Source organism: Peromyscus californicus, unplaced genomic scaffold (genome assembly GCF_007827085.1).
Source record: "Peromyscus californicus insignis strain IS unplaced genomic scaffold, ASM782708v3 Scaffold_24__1_contigs__length_46423439, whole genome shotgun sequence".
Classification (NCBI taxonomy): Eukaryota; Metazoa; Chordata; class Mammalia; order Rodentia; family Cricetidae; genus Peromyscus; species Peromyscus californicus.
In genome coordinates this window covers 34121593-34141808 of record NW_026294535.1, presented here as the reverse complement: position 1 = coordinate 34141808, position 20216 = coordinate 34121593, and the positions used below count along the sequence as shown (strand labels likewise).

The 20216-nt window shown below is 43.3% G+C and overlaps 1 protein-coding gene across 1 annotated transcript in view; it reads left to right on the top strand.

Annotated features, from left to right (window-relative positions):
- The window catches only part of Frs2 (fibroblast growth factor receptor substrate 2), an 86897-nt gene that overhangs the window by 58322 nt on the left and 8359 nt on the right, over positions 1-20216 (top strand). The window contains exons 3-5 of the mRNA XM_052753423.1: positions 9041-9132; positions 16077-16168; positions 18854-19040. Of these exons, the coding sequence (XP_052609383.1) occupies positions 16103-16168; positions 18854-19040 (253 nt within the window). The 5' untranslated portion in view covers positions 9041-9132; positions 16077-16102. The remainder of the gene's footprint in view (positions 1-9040; positions 9133-16076; positions 16169-18853; positions 19041-20216) is intronic.

Here is a 20216-nt window from a genome sequence, read left to right as displayed (position 1 = left end):
ACAAGAGGAGCATTAGATCTTCTAGAATCAGACTTATAAAGATGGTTGTGAGCTGCCATAGGTCCTGGGAATTGAGCCATGGTCCTCTGCAAGAACAAGTGTTCCAGCATGGCTGTTTAAATAATGTCCACTCCTAGAGTATTAGTTCCCTTAACTAAAGTTTATTGAGAATTTGATATTAGTACAACATACCAGAAAGAGAGAAAACTTCACCAACATAACAAAAACACTGATTCTGTGTTTGGAAAATTTACAGTGAGCATCGTACTGAATGATGGAAGACTGAAAGCGTTTAAGAACAGGAACTAGCCGGGCGATGGTGGCGCACGCCTTTAATCCCAGCACTCGGGAGGCAGAGCCAGGCGGATCTCTGTGAGTTCGAGGCCAGCCTGGGCTACCAAGTGAGATCCAGGAAGGGCGCAAAGCTACACAGAGAAACCCTGTCTCGAAAAACCAAAAAAAAAAAAAAGAACAGGAACTAGCTGGGAATGGTGGCACACACCTTTAATCGCATCACTTGGGAGGCAGAGGCAGACAAAGCTCTGTGAGTTGGAGGTTTGAGGCCAGCCTGGTCTACAGAGTGAGTTCCAGGACAGCCAGGGCCACACAGAGAAACCCTGTCTTGAAAAAACAACAACAAAAAACAAACAAGCAAAAACCAGAAAATTCATATACTGATGAGGGTATAAAAATCAGAACCCCTGTTCACTACAAGTGAACATGTAAATGTACCAATGCTGTGGAAGACAGTATGGCAGTTCTTCCAAAAATTAAAACTAGAAAAGCTGTATAATATACAGTGCTTAGTCTTTTGAGTATCTGTCCAAAAGAGCTGTACAGTCTTGAAGAGATGTGCAACCCAAATGGCCCCTGAGGGAAGAGCTGATAAATGAAATGTAAATCCATCTAGTGGAATACTTACTTCTAACTAAAGGAAATTCAAGCTAGCCATGGTGGCGCAGGTCTGTAATCTCAGCACTTGGGAGGCAGAGGTGGGAAGGTTCCAAATTTGGAAGGAGCTTGTTCTGCTCAGCAGGTTCTGGGCCAGCACAGTGAAAATGTGTTGAGAAAATAAGATTTTACAGCAGATAGTGAGACACAGATGGATCCTGCAGACATGCTAAGTGAAATAAACCAGCTACAAAGATCCTGTAGAGTCTATGATTTCATTTAAATGACAGACTAGTCAAAAGCAGAGCTGAAGGGGGAATTGTAGTTTCCAGTAGCTGAGGTAATGAAAGTTTCTGTTTAATTTACAAGACAAAAAGTTGTAGCGATGATAGTGGTGATGACTATATAACGTACATGTGTCTCGTACCCCTATGTATTTTATATGGTTAAGATAGCAATGAGCATTAAGTCAAAATACAGTTAAATGTCATTCATGGACATGGACATTGTGTCCAGTAGAATGCAATTGGATCCTGGCTCTGTTAGTATATATTTCACATCAATTTACAAATTCACTTCGTAATTCTTTATTGTGTGTGTGGTTCTTAGAATTTCTCTCCAAACCAGTTCCATCAACAGTTAATTCATGTCTGATGTATGTTCACATCTTTGCAAAGTCATAATTTCTTTTTTTTTTTTAAATAGGGAAATAGGGTCTCACTTTGTAGACCTGGCTGGCCTGGAATCAGATCTTGTAATGGACCTGGGTTTGGTTCCCAGTAGCTGTATCATGTGGCTGACAACCACCTGTAACTCCAGGTCCAGGGGCTCTGACTTCCCCTTCTGGCTTCCTCAGGCACCTGCATTCATATGGTACACATCTATTGGAAAATTGATTGATGGGATCTCACATACCCCATGCTGGGTTCAAACTCTCTATGTAGCTGAGGATGATTTTAGACTTCTCTTTTTTTAAAGATTTATTTATTTATTATGCATACACTATTCAGCTTGCACTTATGCCTGCAGGCCAAAAGAGGGCACCAGATCTCCTTACAGATGGCTGTGAGCTAGCATGTGGTTGCTGGGAATTGAACTCAGAACCTCTGGAAGAACAGCCAGTGCTCTTAACCTCTGAGCCATCTCTCCAGCCCCAATTTTGAACTTCTTATCCCTTAGCTTCATCTCTTGAGTGCTGGGATTACAGGTGTGTATCACTGGGTTTAGTTTATGTGGGATTGGGATTGAACCTAGGCCTTTGTGCATGGTAGAAAAGCACTCTGCTAACTGAGCTACATCCCCAGCCTCACTAATCCTTTTTAGTAGTATTTCTGACTGGGGCTGGAAAGGTGTCTCAGTGGCCAGAAGCCCTTTCTGGTTAAGAGAACTTGATGCTTTCTCAGAGAACCCGAGTTTGGTTACCAGCACTCATACCAGGCAGCTCAGCATCACCTATGACTCCATCTCCAAGGGATCCAGGTCTTCTGGCCTCTGTAGGTACTTACATTTCCCTATATTCCAACTTGAGGGAGCTGTAGCGAATCATTTCTTAGAGTAAGCTTTGCTCTGGGTTTGTGTGCTTTTGTGTGCATCCTTGATCTGAATCACACCTTCCTAGCTAGTTCGCATCTACCTTTCAGGACCCAATTTAGAAATCTCTTTCCCCAGAAGCTTTCCTTCCCACTTCCTACTCAGTTAAAAGTTTTAACAACACTTGCCTGTGGTCAGTGACTCTGTTGGATGTTTTTCTTCTTTTCTGTCTTCCTCCCTGTGGAATCTGTTATCAGGAATTACTGCATTCATTTGATTATTTTCAAAAAATGTTTGTTGGATGCTCCAGTATGTAAGTAAAGATGACTGCATTTTAATTACCTTAGTATTAGATGTTTACAGATCATTTTAATCTATGAAGTAACTTTTCTTAGCTTACCGGAAGCAGCTGTGTCTACAGTAAAGAAATACTAGAGTTACTTGAGAAAGTGAAGGTGGTTTAAATATTTGAAATGTACAGCTTCCTCTTCTGGGTCACCCTGGTTTCATTTATGTCCTACAGAGAAAACAAGAGGAATCTGATTTAACTTACAGTAAGGGATTTGATAAGACTTTCTAAATTACCAAATATTTAAGTGATCTGTAAGTATTATATAAATGTTTTTTCCCTAAAGTCAAAAAAGGGCTAGAATGTAAAACCAGGCTTGGTTATACATGCCTATAGTACTAGGGGATCGGGAGGCAGAGGCAGGCTGTTCTCTGTGAGTTCCAGGCCAGCCTGGTCTACAAAGCAAGTTCCAGGACAGGCTCCAAAGCTACACAGAGAAACCCTGTCTCGAAAAACCAAAACAAACAAAAAACTTAGCATTGGGGAGGTGGAGGAAGGATTACCACAAGTTTGGGGTCAAGTTGGTCTTTATGTAGCAAATTCTAAGCCAGCCAGGGTTACAGAGTGAGACACTGTTGAAAAATAAAACAACCAACAAACAAATGAAACAAAAATCACCACCAACTAACCCAGAAGGGGTAGAGGGCTAGGGAGTCTGTAGTAAAATGCATGCTTGGCATGTATGAGGCTGCCTCAGGTAGCTCCCCAGCACTGGATGGGGGTAGGAGAATGTTAAAAAATGGCAAGTGAATGGTTATAAATTGTGAAATGGTTTACCAGTATTTCCCATAGACTTAAAAAACTTAGAGGAAGGAAGAGAAATCTACTTAGCAATATGCAGACTCAACTCTATCCATGAAGAGATATTTAAACAAATGCTCTAGTACTTGTGTGGTTTTGAGTGCATCTACTCTACCTTAATATGGCAGTAAACATGGCAACACACTCCAAGTGTCCTTGCCTTAGTTCTTCCTCAGAATAGCATCAGCAATAAAAACATCCATGTCTGGTGGATGGAGGGTTGTGTCCCACACCTTTAATCCCAGCACTCGGGAGTCATAGGCAGGCAGATCTATGAGTTTAGTTTAAGACTAGCCTGGTCTACAGGGCTAGTTCCTGGACAACCAGGGCCCCATAGAGAAACTCTGTCTTGAAAGACACCTCCCTCACCTCCACCCCCCCCCCCCAAAAAAAAACATGTTAAAGGCGGTTGCTCTTCCAGAGGACCTGAGTTCAGTAGCCTGTATCACATCTGTTCCGGGGGATCTGATACCTTCTGATGCATATACAGACCTTAAGGCAAAAGATTCATAGAGAGATGAAATAAACTAAATATTAAAAAAAGAAAATACAAAAATATTAAGAATGAACAGAAATCTAATGTGTATGAATTTTTTTTAAAAAAGATGCTTCACAATGGCTTAAAAAAATCCTGCCAGATTACTTACACACACACACACACACACACACACACACACACACACACACACACACACACGAATCGACATATAAATACAGCCTGCTTAGTGCATTCAATGTTGCTAATTGCCTGTAGCTCTTTATCTAGGGGTGGAGCCCCGTGAGATTTCTCCTATCAGAACTAGAATTCCAACTGTTGTTGAAATTGCCCAGGTCTTGTTTAGGTAGCCATGTTGTTGAGATTTCATGGTGTAGTTTCTCTATCATAGCTAGAAGGCACCTCTATATTTTTTTTTAATTCAACGTAGTTGTGTGTGTGTGTGTGTGTGTGTGTGTGTGTGTGTGTGTGTGTGTAGGTCAAAGGTAAACTTACAGAAGTTGGTTCTCTCTAAGTCATTCAACAGCATAGAGAAACCAAAGAGATTTAAGAAGTCATATCCAAGATCTGAATCAAATACCCATAGACACCCATGGTTCATTGAATTATGTTCCTATCGGGAGTGCTCCAGTTTGTTTCAAACTCAGAATGTGTTTTCATATAGGAAGTATGCTTTTAATTGAATCACAGAAGTCTTTAATACCTGATACATCTTACATGGTAGATATTGTGCTGAAAGTCTTAAAACTTAAAACTCAAAACAAGTAAACTCTCCCCATACTTAGGCAGTGGTAACCGTCAAAGTAATTGAAACACAAATGGGTAAAATGGAATGCAGTGGCACCCTGCAGCCCCAGCACTCAGGAGAACGAGGTAAGAGAGACCCCGACCATCTCTAAAACCCAAACACACAAATAGTAACAGCAATAACCACACTTGAATAAACATTGAGCTTCAAAAAGAGGATGGAGGAGCCGAGTGTGGTGATGCAGCTTTTAATTCTAGCAGAAACAGGAGGATCTCTGTGAGTTGAGGCCAGCCTGCTCTACATAGTGAATTCTAGGACAACCAGAGCTACATAGTGAGACCCTGTCTCAACAAACAAATAGGAGGACAAAGTAAATGTTTTTCAAAGATTTAAAACGGGTCTTAATTATTTTTAAGTACTTAGAGGTTGGCGTATTGATTCTGTAATATGTTTAACTTCAAATGGACTTTTCCTTGATATTTTTTTTTTTTTTTTTTTTGAGAGGGGGTCACATCTGGACCACTCTTATTTCTCTTAAGCTTATTTACCAGCTGTAAAATCTTCAGAGTGGAAGTGGACAGATGCTGGGATGCCTGAGCAGAGAAAAGAAGGAAGGTTTCCTGAATAGTTAAGCTTTTAGAAAACAGGTAGACAATGGGAGCGTAGTGTTAAATAAGATAAGTAGTTTGTATAGCTGTGGGCAGTTTTATACACCAGAGACAAAGCCTAACAGATCTGAGTTGCTGGAGAATAGAAGAGGGTGTGTAGAATGAGGCTTCTTCAGCTTTTTCATTCATGACCCCTTTGTGTGAGAAGGCTCTTTATAACCATAGGCATTTGTTTATAAAATAAGTATACAAGTGAAAGTTACTGATAATAAGTCATGAGGTTTTTATTTGAAAAAAAATTGATATGCATTTAATTTTACCAAAAGCAACCTTGCATGATGATTTCTACATACAGAATGAAGTGTTGGGGGAACATGTGACACTGTAGGACACAGAGTTGATGTTTTGATTTTGCAGTCATCAGTGCTGAGACTGCTGCTCGGCATAAGTACATGGTGTGAGAACAGCAGAAGTGCATGTGAACCACTGCAGAAACTGTTGCCCGCAGTTCACCAAACAACTTTGTGGAATTGGAGGGAGCAGCTCAAACAGTGCCTTTTAAAACCCAGCCTTCGAAGACAGTGCAGATCTAACTGGATGTGCTAACTGGACGCTTTTGCAGAGGAGTGAGGGGAAAGCTGTCGTCTTTGTTTCTGTAGTTAAGCTTTGTGTCTCTACAGGAACAGAAAGCTGTGTGTGCAGTGTGAGAGGAGAGCTGCGGGCCACACATTTAGCAGTCTCCTGTCTGAGGCAGGGTCTCCCCCCAGCAGTGTTCACTGATGTTGGAATGGAGCAGGAGTAGTGAAGGCATGCACCGCAGTACGGTAGAGACATCTCAGACTTGCACATTTGATACTAAATTGATTTTTGATTCTTGAACACTGAAAAACCTTTGACTGGGGCTGGAGAATGGTTCAACTAAGATCACTCGCTGTTTGTGCAGAAGACCTGGGGTTCAGTTCACTGGCAGCTCAAAGCCAGCTGTAATTTCTGTTACGTGGGATCCAACACCCCGTTCTGGCCTCTGAGGGCGCCAGGCATGTATGTGGTGCACAGACATACGTGCAGGCAAAACTCATAAAATAAAAATAATAAATTTTAAAAACAAAAAACAGGGCCTGGAGAGATGACTCAGCAGTTAAGAGCACTTATTGCTCTTCCAGAGGACCCAGGTTTAATTCTCAGAATCCACATGGCAGCTCACAACTGTCTGTCTATAGTTCCTGGGAATCTGCCTCCTTGTTTGGCCTCCACAGGCCCCATGCATGCACGTGGTGCACAGACATACATGTGTGCAAAACACATGTACACTTAAAATAAAAATAAAAAAATGATTTTTATGAAATGTTGTATAAAATTCTCAAAGAATTAACAAAAATATATTAACAAAACAAAACAAATCCCCTTTTATTGTTGTCAAAATTTTGAGACTCCCCTATAGACCTATAGTTTTTAAGAAGCCATATTATCCAGATATGGTGGTGTGTGCTCATAATCCCAGTACTAGGGAGGCCAGAATAGGAAGACAATTTGAGGCCAGCCTGGAATATATATATATATATATATATATATATATATATATATATATAGGATAGCTTATAGCAGTGGCTCTCAACCTTCATAATGCTGTGACCCTTTATTTTTATTTTATTTTATTTTATTTATTTATTTATTTATTATTATTATTTTTTTTTTTTTTGGTTTTTCAAGACAGGGTTTCTCTGTGTAGCTTTGTGCCTTTTCCTGGAACTCACTTGGTAGTCCAGGCTGGCCTCGAACTCACAGAGATCCACCTGGCTCTGCCTCCCAAGTGCTGGGATTAAAGGCGTGCGTCACCACCGCGGCCTGTGACCCTTTAATACAGTTCCTCATGTTGTACTGACCCACAACCATAAAATTATTTTCATTGCTACTTCATAATTGTAATTTTGCTACTGTTATCATAATGTAAATATCTGATATGTGATCCCAAAGAATGTATGACCCACAAGTTGAGAATTTCTGTTAAGTCTAAGCCTTAGACTGTCTAGCAAGGCCCCCGTCTTAATAGCACAAGCAAGAAGCTGTGCTAAAAGCGATTCTGGGCTGTTCTGCATCCTCCTCCATGAGGATGCAAGCAAGTACCTGGTGTGCTTGTTTTATGTACAGGTATTTGAAGTCAGATTTGGAATTATTGATTATCTCTAAGTATGTGAGTTTGGAAGTGCTTCTTTTGAATACCATCTGCTTGTGAACTCTGCTTAGTATGTAGGTCAAGATGGGATCCTCTGGAGGCTCTGATACAGTACCTGATAGATACAATGTAGGTGTTCACTAAGTACCTCTCTGCTTGGGTGAGTTTGATCGCGTCTTCTGTTGTAAACAGATTGATCAGTAAATTTACAAGGATACAGGGAATTCTCTCTTTTTGTTGTTGTTTTTTTTTTGTTTGTTTTTTGAAACAAGGTTTCTCTGTGTTGTTTTGGTGCCTGTCCTGGATTTCACTCAGTAGACCAGGCTGGCCTCGAACTCAGAGATCCTCCTGGCTCTGGCTCCTGAGTGCTGGGATTAAAGGGGCGCACCACCACCGCCCAGTGGGAATTCTCTTATGGCTGTAGACTAATTTATTGTTAGACTATCTTATTCTGTGACTCTTTGGAAGGTTTTTCTTTTTGTTGTTGTTTTGTTTTGTTTTTGAGACGGTTTCTCTGTGTAATAGCCCTGTCTGTTCTGGAACTCACCCTGTAGACCAGGCTTGCCTCAAACTCAAAGAGATCCACCTTCCTCTGCCTCCCAGTGCTGGGATTAAAGGCGAGCACCACTGCCCAGCTGAGATGTTTTTGTTTCATCAGCTTTCAGATTGGTTAATCTCCCCTGGCTCTGGGCGGGGAGTGGGGATGGTTGGGGGTGGGAATAGGGTGTGTGTGTGTGTGTGTGTGTGTGTGTGTGTGTGTGTGTGTGTGTGTGTGTGTGTGTGTGTGTGTGTCTTATGGAATAGAAGATACAGAGCTGGTTTCTAAAGGAGTCTTTGAGTTTTAGGAAGAATCACCAAGAATGCAGGGTTCATGTACTGCAGGCTTAAACAGGACTTTAGGTCTAGAAAGGAGTCATAGTTACAGCAGAGGTGTCTGTTTAGAGACGTGAACCAGCCAGTATGGTAGCTGTAGTAGAGAAGCCAGAGCCATCAAAGAACTTAGGTGCATACATTGTTAATATTAAGTAATTTTAAATCAATATTGTAGATACTCGAGTTTGTTTATATAGGTCAGCTGAACTAGTATAGTAGTGCTACCAGAAGCCTCAGAGTGAGAACTTTTATCTTAAATGACGTCTCAGGGCCGGGTGTGTTCTTCAGTGGTTAAGAATGTGTACTCAAAGCTGGACTTGGTGGTGCACGCCTTTAACCCCAGCACTCAGGAGGCAGAGTCAGGCGAGTCTCTGTGAGTTCAAGGCCAGCCTGGTCTGCAAAGTGAGTTCCAGCACAGTCAGGGCTGTTACACAGAGAAACCTTGTCTCAAAAAAACAAAAAGAAAAAAAAGAAAGAAAGAAAGAAAAGAAAAAGAACATGTACTTAAACTGTATGAGGTCCTGGGTTCAACTGCCAGAAAGAGATTAATTTTTTTTTCTGTTACTTCTAGGTTAATTTAGCAGACGAAGACATTGTATTTTGAAATATGATTAATCTCCTGATGCAGCATCAGAGGCTAACAATATTAATGGCCAGATCTAGGTAAGTTGAAATTTACCTTAAAAGAAAGGACCAATCAACTTAATAGTGTTTTGTTGAGTGCAGTCATGTTGTGTCTTGATTTACTGACTCCCCCATTCCCAGAAAATAAATGCAAATGGCTTTAATTAAACAAACACAGAATATCCCAGTGTAGAATATTCAGGCAGCGTGTGGAAGTTAATCGCAGACAAGAAAGCTACCTGTTGTTATTGAATGTACTTAGATGTCAATGTTGTCCTGGGGGAGCATAAGATCTCTTACATATGCACTGAGTTCTGGAGAAATGTACTCATGAGAGCACATGGTTCTTTATTCAGTGTTTAAAATGCCAGTGAATATTATGAGGTGTCATAACTGAGATGTGGCCTCCAGATACTAATCTGCTCTTCAGAAATGGAAACTATCCAGCACCTCGCCTTTCCCTTTGCCCATGAGACTGTAGGTCAGAAGGAGGGCCTCGGAGATTTGAATGGAAATTTCACATCTTTGGGCAATACACAGCCATTGCAGTCAGGAGCTCTCACCAACTCTGAAGGTCCGCTCTGGGTCCACACAAGAATGGGCTTGTCCACAGCAGGCATGGGTGGAGGAGGGGCTCAGGGCCCCCGCTCTTCGCTGCAGAACTATTTCTTACTGATGGAGTCAGAGAGAGGAGGAATCGTTACCTTCAGTTGTCATGCGCTGGTGACCCTGGCAGCTTCCAGTGCTAGTCCCAGTCCGGTAGTCCCGGGTATGGTCCTGGCTAAACTGAAGGAGTCACACCAAGGTCAGAGTCCAGGAACAGACAAGTGGAAGGAGGATGAGGAGATGGAGAAGACTAGAACAACCAGAGTGCATTGTGCACATCAACAAGATTGTCAAAACACTACATTCCGTTTCTTTGTTTTTTCTTAAGATTGATTTATCTATTTCTTGTGCATTGGTGCTTTGCCTGTATCTATTCTGTGTGAGGGTGTCGGATCCCCTGGAACTGGAGTCACCGACAGTTGTGAGCTGCCATGTGGGTTAAATTCCATTTCTAAACAGGTCTCTTTCCCAAAGCTGGAATGTGAACTACTGCCTGTGTTCAGTGGCTGGAGCTCCTCACAAGGACGGAGCCTCTGCTCCTGTCATGTCCAAACTGGTCCTGTTCTGTGCCTCTCCCTCCTCCTTCCCTTCTTCCTTCTCACTGCTGGCTGCCTCTCCCTCCTCCTTCCCTTCTTCCTTCTCACTGCTGGCTGCCTCTCCTTGACTTCTTCCCTTCTTCCTTCTCACTGCTGGCTGCCTCTCCCTCCTCCTTCCCTTCTTCCTTCTCACTGCTGGCTGCCTCTCCTTGACTTCTTCCCTGCCCAGCACTCTTCATCACCAATGTTTTGTCACTTCTTTGTCTCCCTTACTCTCACACCCTAGGTCAGATGAGCCCTCTGACTGCTGAGTGCCACCAGTAAAGGGCCTAATCTTGTCCCTCATCCTCTGCTGAGATTGTCTCACCTAAAAACCTAGCTATCCTGTCTTAGTTTGGTTTTTATTGCTGTGAAGAGACACTATGACCACGGCAACTCTTATAAGGAAAACATTTAATTGGTGTAGCTCACTTACAGTTTCAGAGGTTCAGTCCATCATGATCATGGAGGGGAGCACGGCGGGTGCAGACAGACGTGGTGCTGGAGCCGAGAGTCCTACATCTTGCAGGCAACAGGAAGTCTTCTGACTCTCACACTGAGGGAAGCTTGAGAAAAAGACCTCAAATCCCACCCCTACAGTGACACACTTCCTCCAACAAGGCCACACCTCCTAATAGTGCCACTCCCTTTGGAGGCCATTTTCTTTCAAACCACCACATTCCACTTTCCTAGCCATATCATAACACAAAAAATGCATTCAGTCCAACTTCAAAAGTCCCCATAGTCCATAACAGTCCTAAATGTATTTCAGAGTCCAAAGTGACCTAGAAATCAGAATAAAAAAGCAAAGCACATATGTCCACATAATGTCACAGGATATGCATCACCATCCCAAAACCCAGGAAAGGGAGCACATCCAGGAAATACTGGACCACAGCAAGACCCAAGATCAGATGGGCAAATTCTAAACTCTGCATCTCCGCATCTAATGTCAAAACGCTCTGATTGTTGACTGCAACACACTTCTTTCTCTTGGGTTGGTTCTGCTCCCTGTTAGCATCTCTTCTCCGCAGGTATCCCACGACTCTGCCATCTCTAACATCTTGGGTTCTCCAAGGCAATCCAGGCTGCAACTTCACAACTTCACACAATGGCCTCTCGAGGCCTGCATTCTGGGACACCCCTAATATGTGCCTGGCCTCATCAGCTATCCTTCGGTGTGGAGACAACTTCTGTAACCCGTTTCTTCTGTCATAAACTCTAAAGCCAGAACCACATGGCTGAAGCTGCCAAGTTCTGCTGCTTACTTACTAGGGCTGGATCATGGCCGCCTTGTTTTAATTAATTCACCAGCTTTCTGTTTTTGTTTACTGCCTAAGCCTGGCTGTCCTTGAACTTGATCTGTAGACCAGGCTGGCCTCAAAGTCAGATCCTCCAACCTCTGCCTTCCCAGTGCTGGGATTAAAGGCATGCACCACCACACCTGACTATATAAACTTTTCTTTAATTCCTTTCCACAAGTTGGAAACCAGCTGGGTGGGATCTTGCCCTGAGGTCACCACTCCCTTTATTCCATTCCTTAATCCATTTATCTCCTTGAACACAGAATTTAGATTTATTCCACTTCCTGGTGCTCTTTTTCTCTTCAAAATTTACATTTTGTAATTTGCCCTGCTCTACTTGCTCTTTTTAATTATAAATCTTCATTAGAGTTACCACTAATATTCACGTGACAGAGTATTCTAGGTCCTTTTGAGATTTCTTCTGCCAATGGAATTAATGCAAAGTTCTTCACTTTAGCCTTGGACAGCTCTTTGGACAAGGGCAGCCACTTTCTTCACCAAAATACCACAAGAACCATCACTGGGCCACACACTAAACCTCCTCTCTGAAACCTCCTGAGTGTGCCCCCCCACCCAGTTCAGATCTCTCTCAGCACCTCTGTCTTCCATGCTCCTGCTCGGATGGCCCATTAAGCAGTGCTTTCTTAACCCAAAGTACCAAAGTTCAAATTCCTCCAATCACACACTTTGGCCTCTCACAGCAATACCCCAGTCCCTGGTACCAACTTCTGTCTTAGTTTGGTTTTTATTGCTGTGAAGAGACACCATGATCACTGCAACTCTTATAAAGGAAAGCATTTAATTGAGGTAGCTTGTTTCAGAGGTTCAGTCCCCTCTCATCATGATGGGGAGCACGGCGGCGTGCAGGCAGATGTGATGCCGGAGCTGACAGTTCTACATCTTGCAGGCAACAGGAAGTCTTCTGACTCTCACACTGAGGGAAGCTTGAGAAAAAGACCTCAAAGCCCGCCCCCACAGTGACACACTTCCTCCAACAAGGACACACCTCCTAATAGTGCCACTCCCTTTGGGGGCCATTTTCTTTCAAACCATCACATATCTTTACAAAGAACTTCTTGGTCACTCACTCTTACCAGTTTCTGCAGGTCCCTTGTACAACTCTTGTCTTGTCTTTCCTAAGATGGGAGATGTCATCTACTTCAGCTTATTTATGAACCTGTCTACCCTTTTCTCTTGTGCGTGTGTGTGTGTGTGTGTGTGTGTGTGTGTGTGTGTGTGTGTGGTATACCTGTGCCTGTAGAGGCCAGAAGAAGGCATCTGATCCTGAAGCTATCTCTTTAGTCCCCTCATTCTTATTTATTTGTCTCTTGCTTTAGAGGACAAGGCAGTCGCCATCTCTCGGTAGACCCCTCAGTTTGGTCCCTGTAACTCACCTTCTTTAGGTCCTCAACCTGCTCTGTCAGTTAGCGCGCGCGTGCGCACGCACACACACACACACACACACAAACACTTTCCCTCCCTATTTTAAGAAAAATCTTTTTCTGGGGGCTGGAGAGATGGCTCAGTGGTTAAGAGCACTGGCTGCTCTTCCAGAGGACCCAGGTTCAATTCCCAGCACCCACATGGCAGCTCACAACTGTCTGTAACTATAGTTCCAGGAGATCTGACACCTTCACACCAATGCATATAAAATAAAAATTTAAAAAAAATAGCCTAAAAAATAAAATTTAAGAAAAATCTTTTTGTGGCCCATTGATTGTAAACCTGCTTCTTTAAATGTCTGCTGTCTTAGGGGAATATGTGCATGTGGTACTCATCCCTAAGCTCAGTGCTTGGAAGTCTGAGACAGGACAGTTAGAATTGTGTTTTTATTGCTGTGAAGAGACACCATGACCACTGCAACTCTTATAAAGGAAAGCATTTAATTGAGGTAGCTTGTTTCACAATTTCAGAGGTTCAGTCCCCTCTCATCATGATGGGGATACTTATTTTATGTGTATGCTTGGGTGTGTGTATCTGTATCACCTGCCTGCATGAGCCCTCAGAGGTCAGAGGACGGCAACAGATCCTCTAGAACTGGGGTTACAGGTGATTGTGAGCCACCATCTGAGTGCTGGGAACCAAACCTCGGTCCTCTGCATGAGTAGTAAGTGCTTTTAACTGCTAAGCCATCTCCAGCCCCAGCCTTCCTTCTCTCTTACAGCTTTAATGTTCTGTGCATTATGATATTTCTTTTTTGTCTTTTGTTTTGTTTTGGGTTTTTTTTTTTTGTTTTGATTTTTGTTTTGCTTTCAAGACAGGGTTTCTCTGTGTAGCTTTGCGCCTTTCCTGGAACTCACTCTGTAGACCAGGGTGGCCTCGAACTCACAGAGATCCGCCTGGCTCTGCCTCCCGAGTGCTGGGATTAAAGGTGTGCGCCACCACCGCCCGGCCACATTATGATATTTCTAAGATGCTCCCTCAGAACCACGTTTACACATTTAGCTCATTTGTATGTCTTTGGCTGTTGTCTGCAACCTGAGGTTAGGATAACTGAAGCCGAGGCCATCGTGACTTGCAGCTGAAGCATCTCGGGCTACGGAACTTTACTAATCATCTGCATGGTGGACACTTGCTTTCTGCCCATTTCTGCCAAGCCAGCCTCCCAGCACTGCCACCCTTGTCCTTTAAGTTCATCACTTTCTTCTTCGTACCCATTGCTGCTTCGACATTAGGTCTTCATCCTATTTCAGTTTTAAATCTGCTAATTTCTGAGTTCATCTCCTACTTACATGTGTCCTGCAGGCAGATGAATTTTAAGTACACATCTGACGAGCTCCCTTTCATGGGTAAAATGAATGTGCTTAAGGAGGTCAGGGAAAGAATGCCATATAATTTTTAGATTTTCAGAATGTTTCTATCAATTACACTTTTTGTAAACTTAAACGTATTTTTCTCATTTAATAATTTAACCCTTGTCAGTAAAAACTGAAAACATCTGTGGAACATGTACCCTAGAGAATGAAGAAGACAGGATACCTGTCTGCCATGATCCCAGCACAGTGAGTCAGTTGACTGGCACCCAAAGCACCATACCAGACCCCGCTGCTGTGCTGCGGGAACGCTGCAGCTTCTCATTTCTTTAGGTTTATATGCTAGTACAATTTTTCATCTTAATCATAATTGTCCAGCATTCTTTACCTTAGTGTAGTGTAGTTCATTATGTTCACGGTTGGCCTAAAGGACCTATATAGTGTTGAGCACTAGGTGTGCGAGGACGAGTAAGGAGCTCATAGTGGAGGGAGAAAAGTATATACGTGGATAGCTGGCCACAGTGTCTGCTAAAGACAAGGCATGGTAGGTGCTGTGCTATTGCACAGCCTGGGGTGCTTGGATGCGGATGTGTGAGAATTCAAGTTAACCTAGTAGGTGGGGCCAGGAAAAGTTTCATCTTGGAAAAGGGAAGCTGCCCACAGCTGATGTGGAAGGCTGTGGGACAATAAGCTGATGTCGGGAATGGTAGTTTGTTTATTCTAACTAGAGGTAGGGTAGTTTGACCAAGGCAGAAGGCAGTTTTGGTTTTTAAACCTGAAAGTGGTTAAGAAAAACAAAACACTGAATTTAAACGGTTTCAATCAGATCTGTATTTGTAATGCTGTGTGGCTCCTGTGCGTCTTTCCCTACCCTATGTAGCAAATGGCAAATGTATTCTGTTCCTCTGCTTTGTTTAGAATTAATGCTTTGACATTCTCCTATGTTTATTTGGAATGCTCTTGAACACTTATTGTCATCTCTGTAACCTTTTTTGACCTTCTGTGGCAAAGGATTAAATAGACAAAGGATGTCAGGTTGGCCAGGGTTGTGTGCTTTAATCTACTGGTTGAATTTTGAGTTGACCTTCTTTCTTACTAATGTACTGTTTAAAAGTTGGTGTTGTATGTTGCTTGTCAATGAACTCATGTCTAGTAGGATACGTAAAAGGGACTACACCGAGTAATAAGAATCAAAATACCTGTTAGCTAAAAGTATAGCATCCTTTTTAAAAAATTGTGTGTGTGTGTGTGTGTGTGTGTGTGTGTGTGCGCGTGTGTGTGTGCGCGCGTGCGTGCGTGTGCCTGGAACTCACTGTATAAATCAGTCTGGCTTCAGACTCAGCTGCCTGTCTCTGCCAGGATTAAAAGCGTGTGCCACATGCCAGCTTTTTTTTTTAAGGGTGGACATGAAATTTCTGATAAGCCATAAAAGATTAGTTTCTTGATTAAGTATTGAATAACTGTAAGGTAATTGTTTAGGTAGTGGTACATGGTTTTAGAATAATCAGACCTTTATAAATTAAACTGGAAATGTGAGTTTCTGTGCCCTATACCTTATATAATTTATTCTCACCAAGCAGAATTGACCAACTAGTTGAATGAAATTTAGTTCTAAACATTAACACCATTGGGCTTTATTTTCTTCATCAAAGTATCATGCCTGTGTGGGGTGCTTTCTAGTCTTTTCCTGTTTTGCAGTTTTGTATCCTGATATAGTAATTTTCTTCAAATTATTTTCTGTGCAGTGCTCACATGGTCTTCTGAAGAAGCCATGGGTAGCTGTTGTAGCTGTCCAGATAAAGACACTGTCCCAGATAACCATCGGAACAAGTTTAAGGTCAGTAAACCAACAGAACTTTGTTTTCTTCTTCTGTCTACTTGGATGTACTCGAACACTTAATTTATCTTGCCTTCTTTCTTTTTATTACCCAGAGCCTTTTTTTTCTCCCCCTTTTCCCCAGTCCACCTTTTCTTGAGTAAATGATGACACTTTCTTACCAACAATATGGATTGCTAGTCCATTTCTCATTACTGTAACAAATGCCTCCATCTAAATACTCAACAAAGAAAAGAAGTTTGTCTAGCTCACACCTTGAATAGAAAAGTTCAGTCAGCATAGCACTGGCCCTGACCAAAGAGCCCTCTACTAGATTGCCTTGTTGTGGTATAGTATCACAGTGGTCTGCATGAGCAGGACTCAGAGAGACCGGGGTGTAGAGAGCCGTGCACGACCGTGCCTCAAAGATGGCGCGGGTCTGGCTTCTGCCTTCCCGATGGCAGGTGCTCCTTATTTGGCTAAGGCTAGGATCTGGCTTGCTTCTGCACACCTGGACCTAATCCGGCTTGCTTGCGTATGTCTGACCCTAGCGGCATTGTCCACGTGGCACCACGGGGTTGATTGCCCAGTGGCTATAAAGGGCGTGGGCTGACTTTTGAGGGCGCGCGCGCGCGCGCGCTGCGCGCGAGTGAGTGTGAGTGTGAGAGTGAGTGAGAGTGAGAGAGAAGAAGAAGAAGATGGCTTTCCCCGGGGTCAGAAGATTGTTCAAGGTTCCTGAATAAACTGCTTGGAGAAGAGCCTGGCGTCGCGTCTTCCTTGCTGGTCAAGGCGGACGCGACACCGGGGACTGTCTGGAGTCTCACAGGTCCTATGTTGAGCCCTTGTGAGGGCACACCCCCAGTGACCCGAGGACCTCCCAGATGCCCACCTCTTCAAAGTCAGTCCTGCCACCCCGGCACTGCCACAGTGCTGACCAGGCTAGGGGAACAAACCATGATAGGACTCTCCTTAGTTTTCCTGGGGCCCTTTGTGTCCAGGTCACCACACAGTTGTGGTTATCATTTCTTTAGAATGTCATCTTACAGTTGTCCTGTAGTCCTGTCACGTGTCAGCTTTCTGTCACTGTAGTGAAGACTGATGTTGAAGACAGTTTTATTTCGGGTCAGTCGTGGAGGTTCCAGCACATGATCCAGTAACCACTGCTACAGGACAGCGGTGCAGTAGCACATCAGGACACAGAACAAGACACAGCTGGGTCTTCTTCATGCACGTACCCACCCTCACGAGAAGACCCCGTCTTTTTAAGGTTTTGACGCTTTATAAGCGGTGCTACAGACCGGGTCTGTGCCTTGAACACTTAAGCCTGAGGGAGATACTTACGATCCAGACTGTAGCACTATCATTTAGACATCTGCATGCATGCTTAGATGACTTTTTTGTTTGTTTTTTTATTTGTTTTTTGTTTGTTTGTTTGTTTTTGGTGTTTGGTTTTTTTATTTTATTTTGTTTTGGTTGGTTTGGTTTTTTTGAGACAGGGTTTCTCTGTGTAACAGCCCTGGCTGTCCTGGGACTCGCTTTGTAGCCCAGGCTGGCCTCAAACTCAGAGATCTGCCTGCTTCTGCCTCCTGAAAGCTGGGATTAAAGGTCTGCACCACCATGCCCAGCCATTTTTTTCTCTATAAGATGGTCTCACGGCATACCCAAGGCTGCCTTGTAGCCCAGTCCTCCTCTTTTCTGCTCTAGCTGGGACCGTCGGGTTGTGCTTCCGTCTGGCTTGATTTCTTCATTGCACTTGCAGTCACCTGAGAGCCATCCCGTGGTTGCCATATACTTAGTCCTCGTCCATCCTTCAGTAACCTGTGCTAACATAGGCTAAATGATCCCAGAGCTATTTAGTGTCACTTACAATCCACCCTGGGTGTGTTATGTTTTAGCTTCTGGATGGCATGTACCTTGTGTGGCTTCCAGCTCTGTTACTTAACAGCTTTGTGCTCTTGGGCAGTTTGTATGATTAGTAAGTCTTACCTCCATTGGTTCAATGGAGACCTGTAGTCTAGGGTTGTTACAAAGATTAAATGGGGAAAGTACAAGCCAATCACCTGTCTGTGCCCCAGGAGCATAACACCTTCTCCACAAATACGACCCTTCGGTCTCAGTCTTTGGCTGTGTTCTCTGCTGGCAGCACTAGTAATGGAGCCAGGGCCTCATGTGTGCTAGTCCAGGGCTCTACCACCGAGCCTTCACCCAGCCGTCTGTAGGGGGCGGGGTCTGGAGCTCAGCAGTACAGTCCTTTCCTTAGATGGACTTTGGGCCTATCTTAATTGGTCTCTTTAAAGGTACTTACTTTCCTCTGTTTCAGCATTGTGTCTTCATGTTGTGTTTGTATCTTGTGAGCCACCAGATTTCCCTCTTACCGGATTCCCTCTCTAAAGTTAATCATGCTCGAGTCTAGTTGAAGATCCTCCTTGTTTTCTTCAGCCACCTCAGGCAGTTGTTGCTGCCTGTATAGTCTCTGTTGCATTCACTTATCAGCTAATCAAATAGAGTTTGACTTGGTGTTTGTATCTGATTTCTCCAGTGGTAATGTAAACTCTTTATTTATTATTTTATTGTTACATAGTTCATGCCCTACACACATTGACAGGCGGGTAAACTAGCTAGTGAGAAAAAAGCTAATATAATTATCAGCAGTGCATTTTTTCTGAAAGTTGGTGAAATGTTCACATTACTATTGCTTCTTTTTAGGTCATTAATGTGGATGATGATGGGAATGAGCTAGGCTCTGGCATAATGGAGCTCACAGACACAGAACTGATTCTATACACCCGTAAACGCGACTCAGTAAAATGGCACTACCTCTGCCTGCGACGATATGGCTATGACTCCAATCTCTTTTCTTTTGAAAGTGGTCGAAGGTGTCAGACTGGACAAGGTAGGGAAAGCCTTTATTTCCTGCAGTTATCAGTTACTCTGTGTATAGCGTTTCATTTCTGAAGGAAAGACTGGAATGGTAACACATGCTTGTACACCTAGCACTTGGGAGATAGAAGCAGGAGGATTGCTGCAATTCTACATAGCAAACTCCAAGTGGAAGACCCTGTGCCAATAAATAAATAAATAACCCACAAAACTCCCAAACAGGGACGGTTTAAAAAGAAGGTAAATTATGGCCAGGCTTGGTGGTGCACATCTTTAATCTCAGCACTCAAGAGACAGAGGCAGGTGGATCTCTGTGAGTTCAAGGATAGCCAGGGCTACACAGAGAAACCCTATCTGGGGGGGGGGGGGGGGGGGCGGAGAAAGCAGATTAATTGTGAATTCATTTATCAAGCATGCACTAAACACTTTGTCCATGGTAGAAATAAAATGGCTAAGTGTCATTTTTGGTTCTAACTTCTTGGGCAAAGAATGTAAACAATGGAGTCAGATAGAACATGGTTATTAATTTATTAATAATGATGATGATAATTTTGGCTCCCTACTAGTAGAGTGACCTTGGCAAGTTATGTGCCTTTTACTGGAATTTTGTAAAGGGGGACTGATAGTACCTGCCTTATAGAATTGTGACAATGGCCGGGCGGTGGTGGCGCACGCCTTTAATCCCAGCACTCGGGAGGCAGAGCCAGGCGGATCTCTGTGAGTTCGAGGCCAGCCTGGGCTACCACGTGAGTCCCAGGAAAGGCGCAAAGCTACACAGAGAAACCCTGTCTCAAAAAAACCAAAAAAAAAAAAAAAAAAAAAAAGAATTGTGACAATGAACAAGGAAATAATTATACCTCCAGCCAGGCCTGTTCAGTGGCAAAGCATTGCTTTGTTACTGGTGACTGGGCCCCCTGCTGTTAAAGCTTCTATGTGCAGATCCCCTTTGCTCTGCCCTGAAACATCCGTTCAACAAACAAAAATTATCTGAGAACTTTACAGCTCTCTGCCTTGAAATAAGGCATAGTAATTTATTTCTCAGAAGTTATTTCTTGCTGTTGGCACATTAGGCTGCTGTCTTAGTCACTATTCTATTGCTGTGAAGAGACACCGTGACCAAGGCAGACCTTATAAAGGAAAGCATTTCGCTGTGGGCTTGCTTACAGTTGTCCTCACGGCAGGGAGCAGG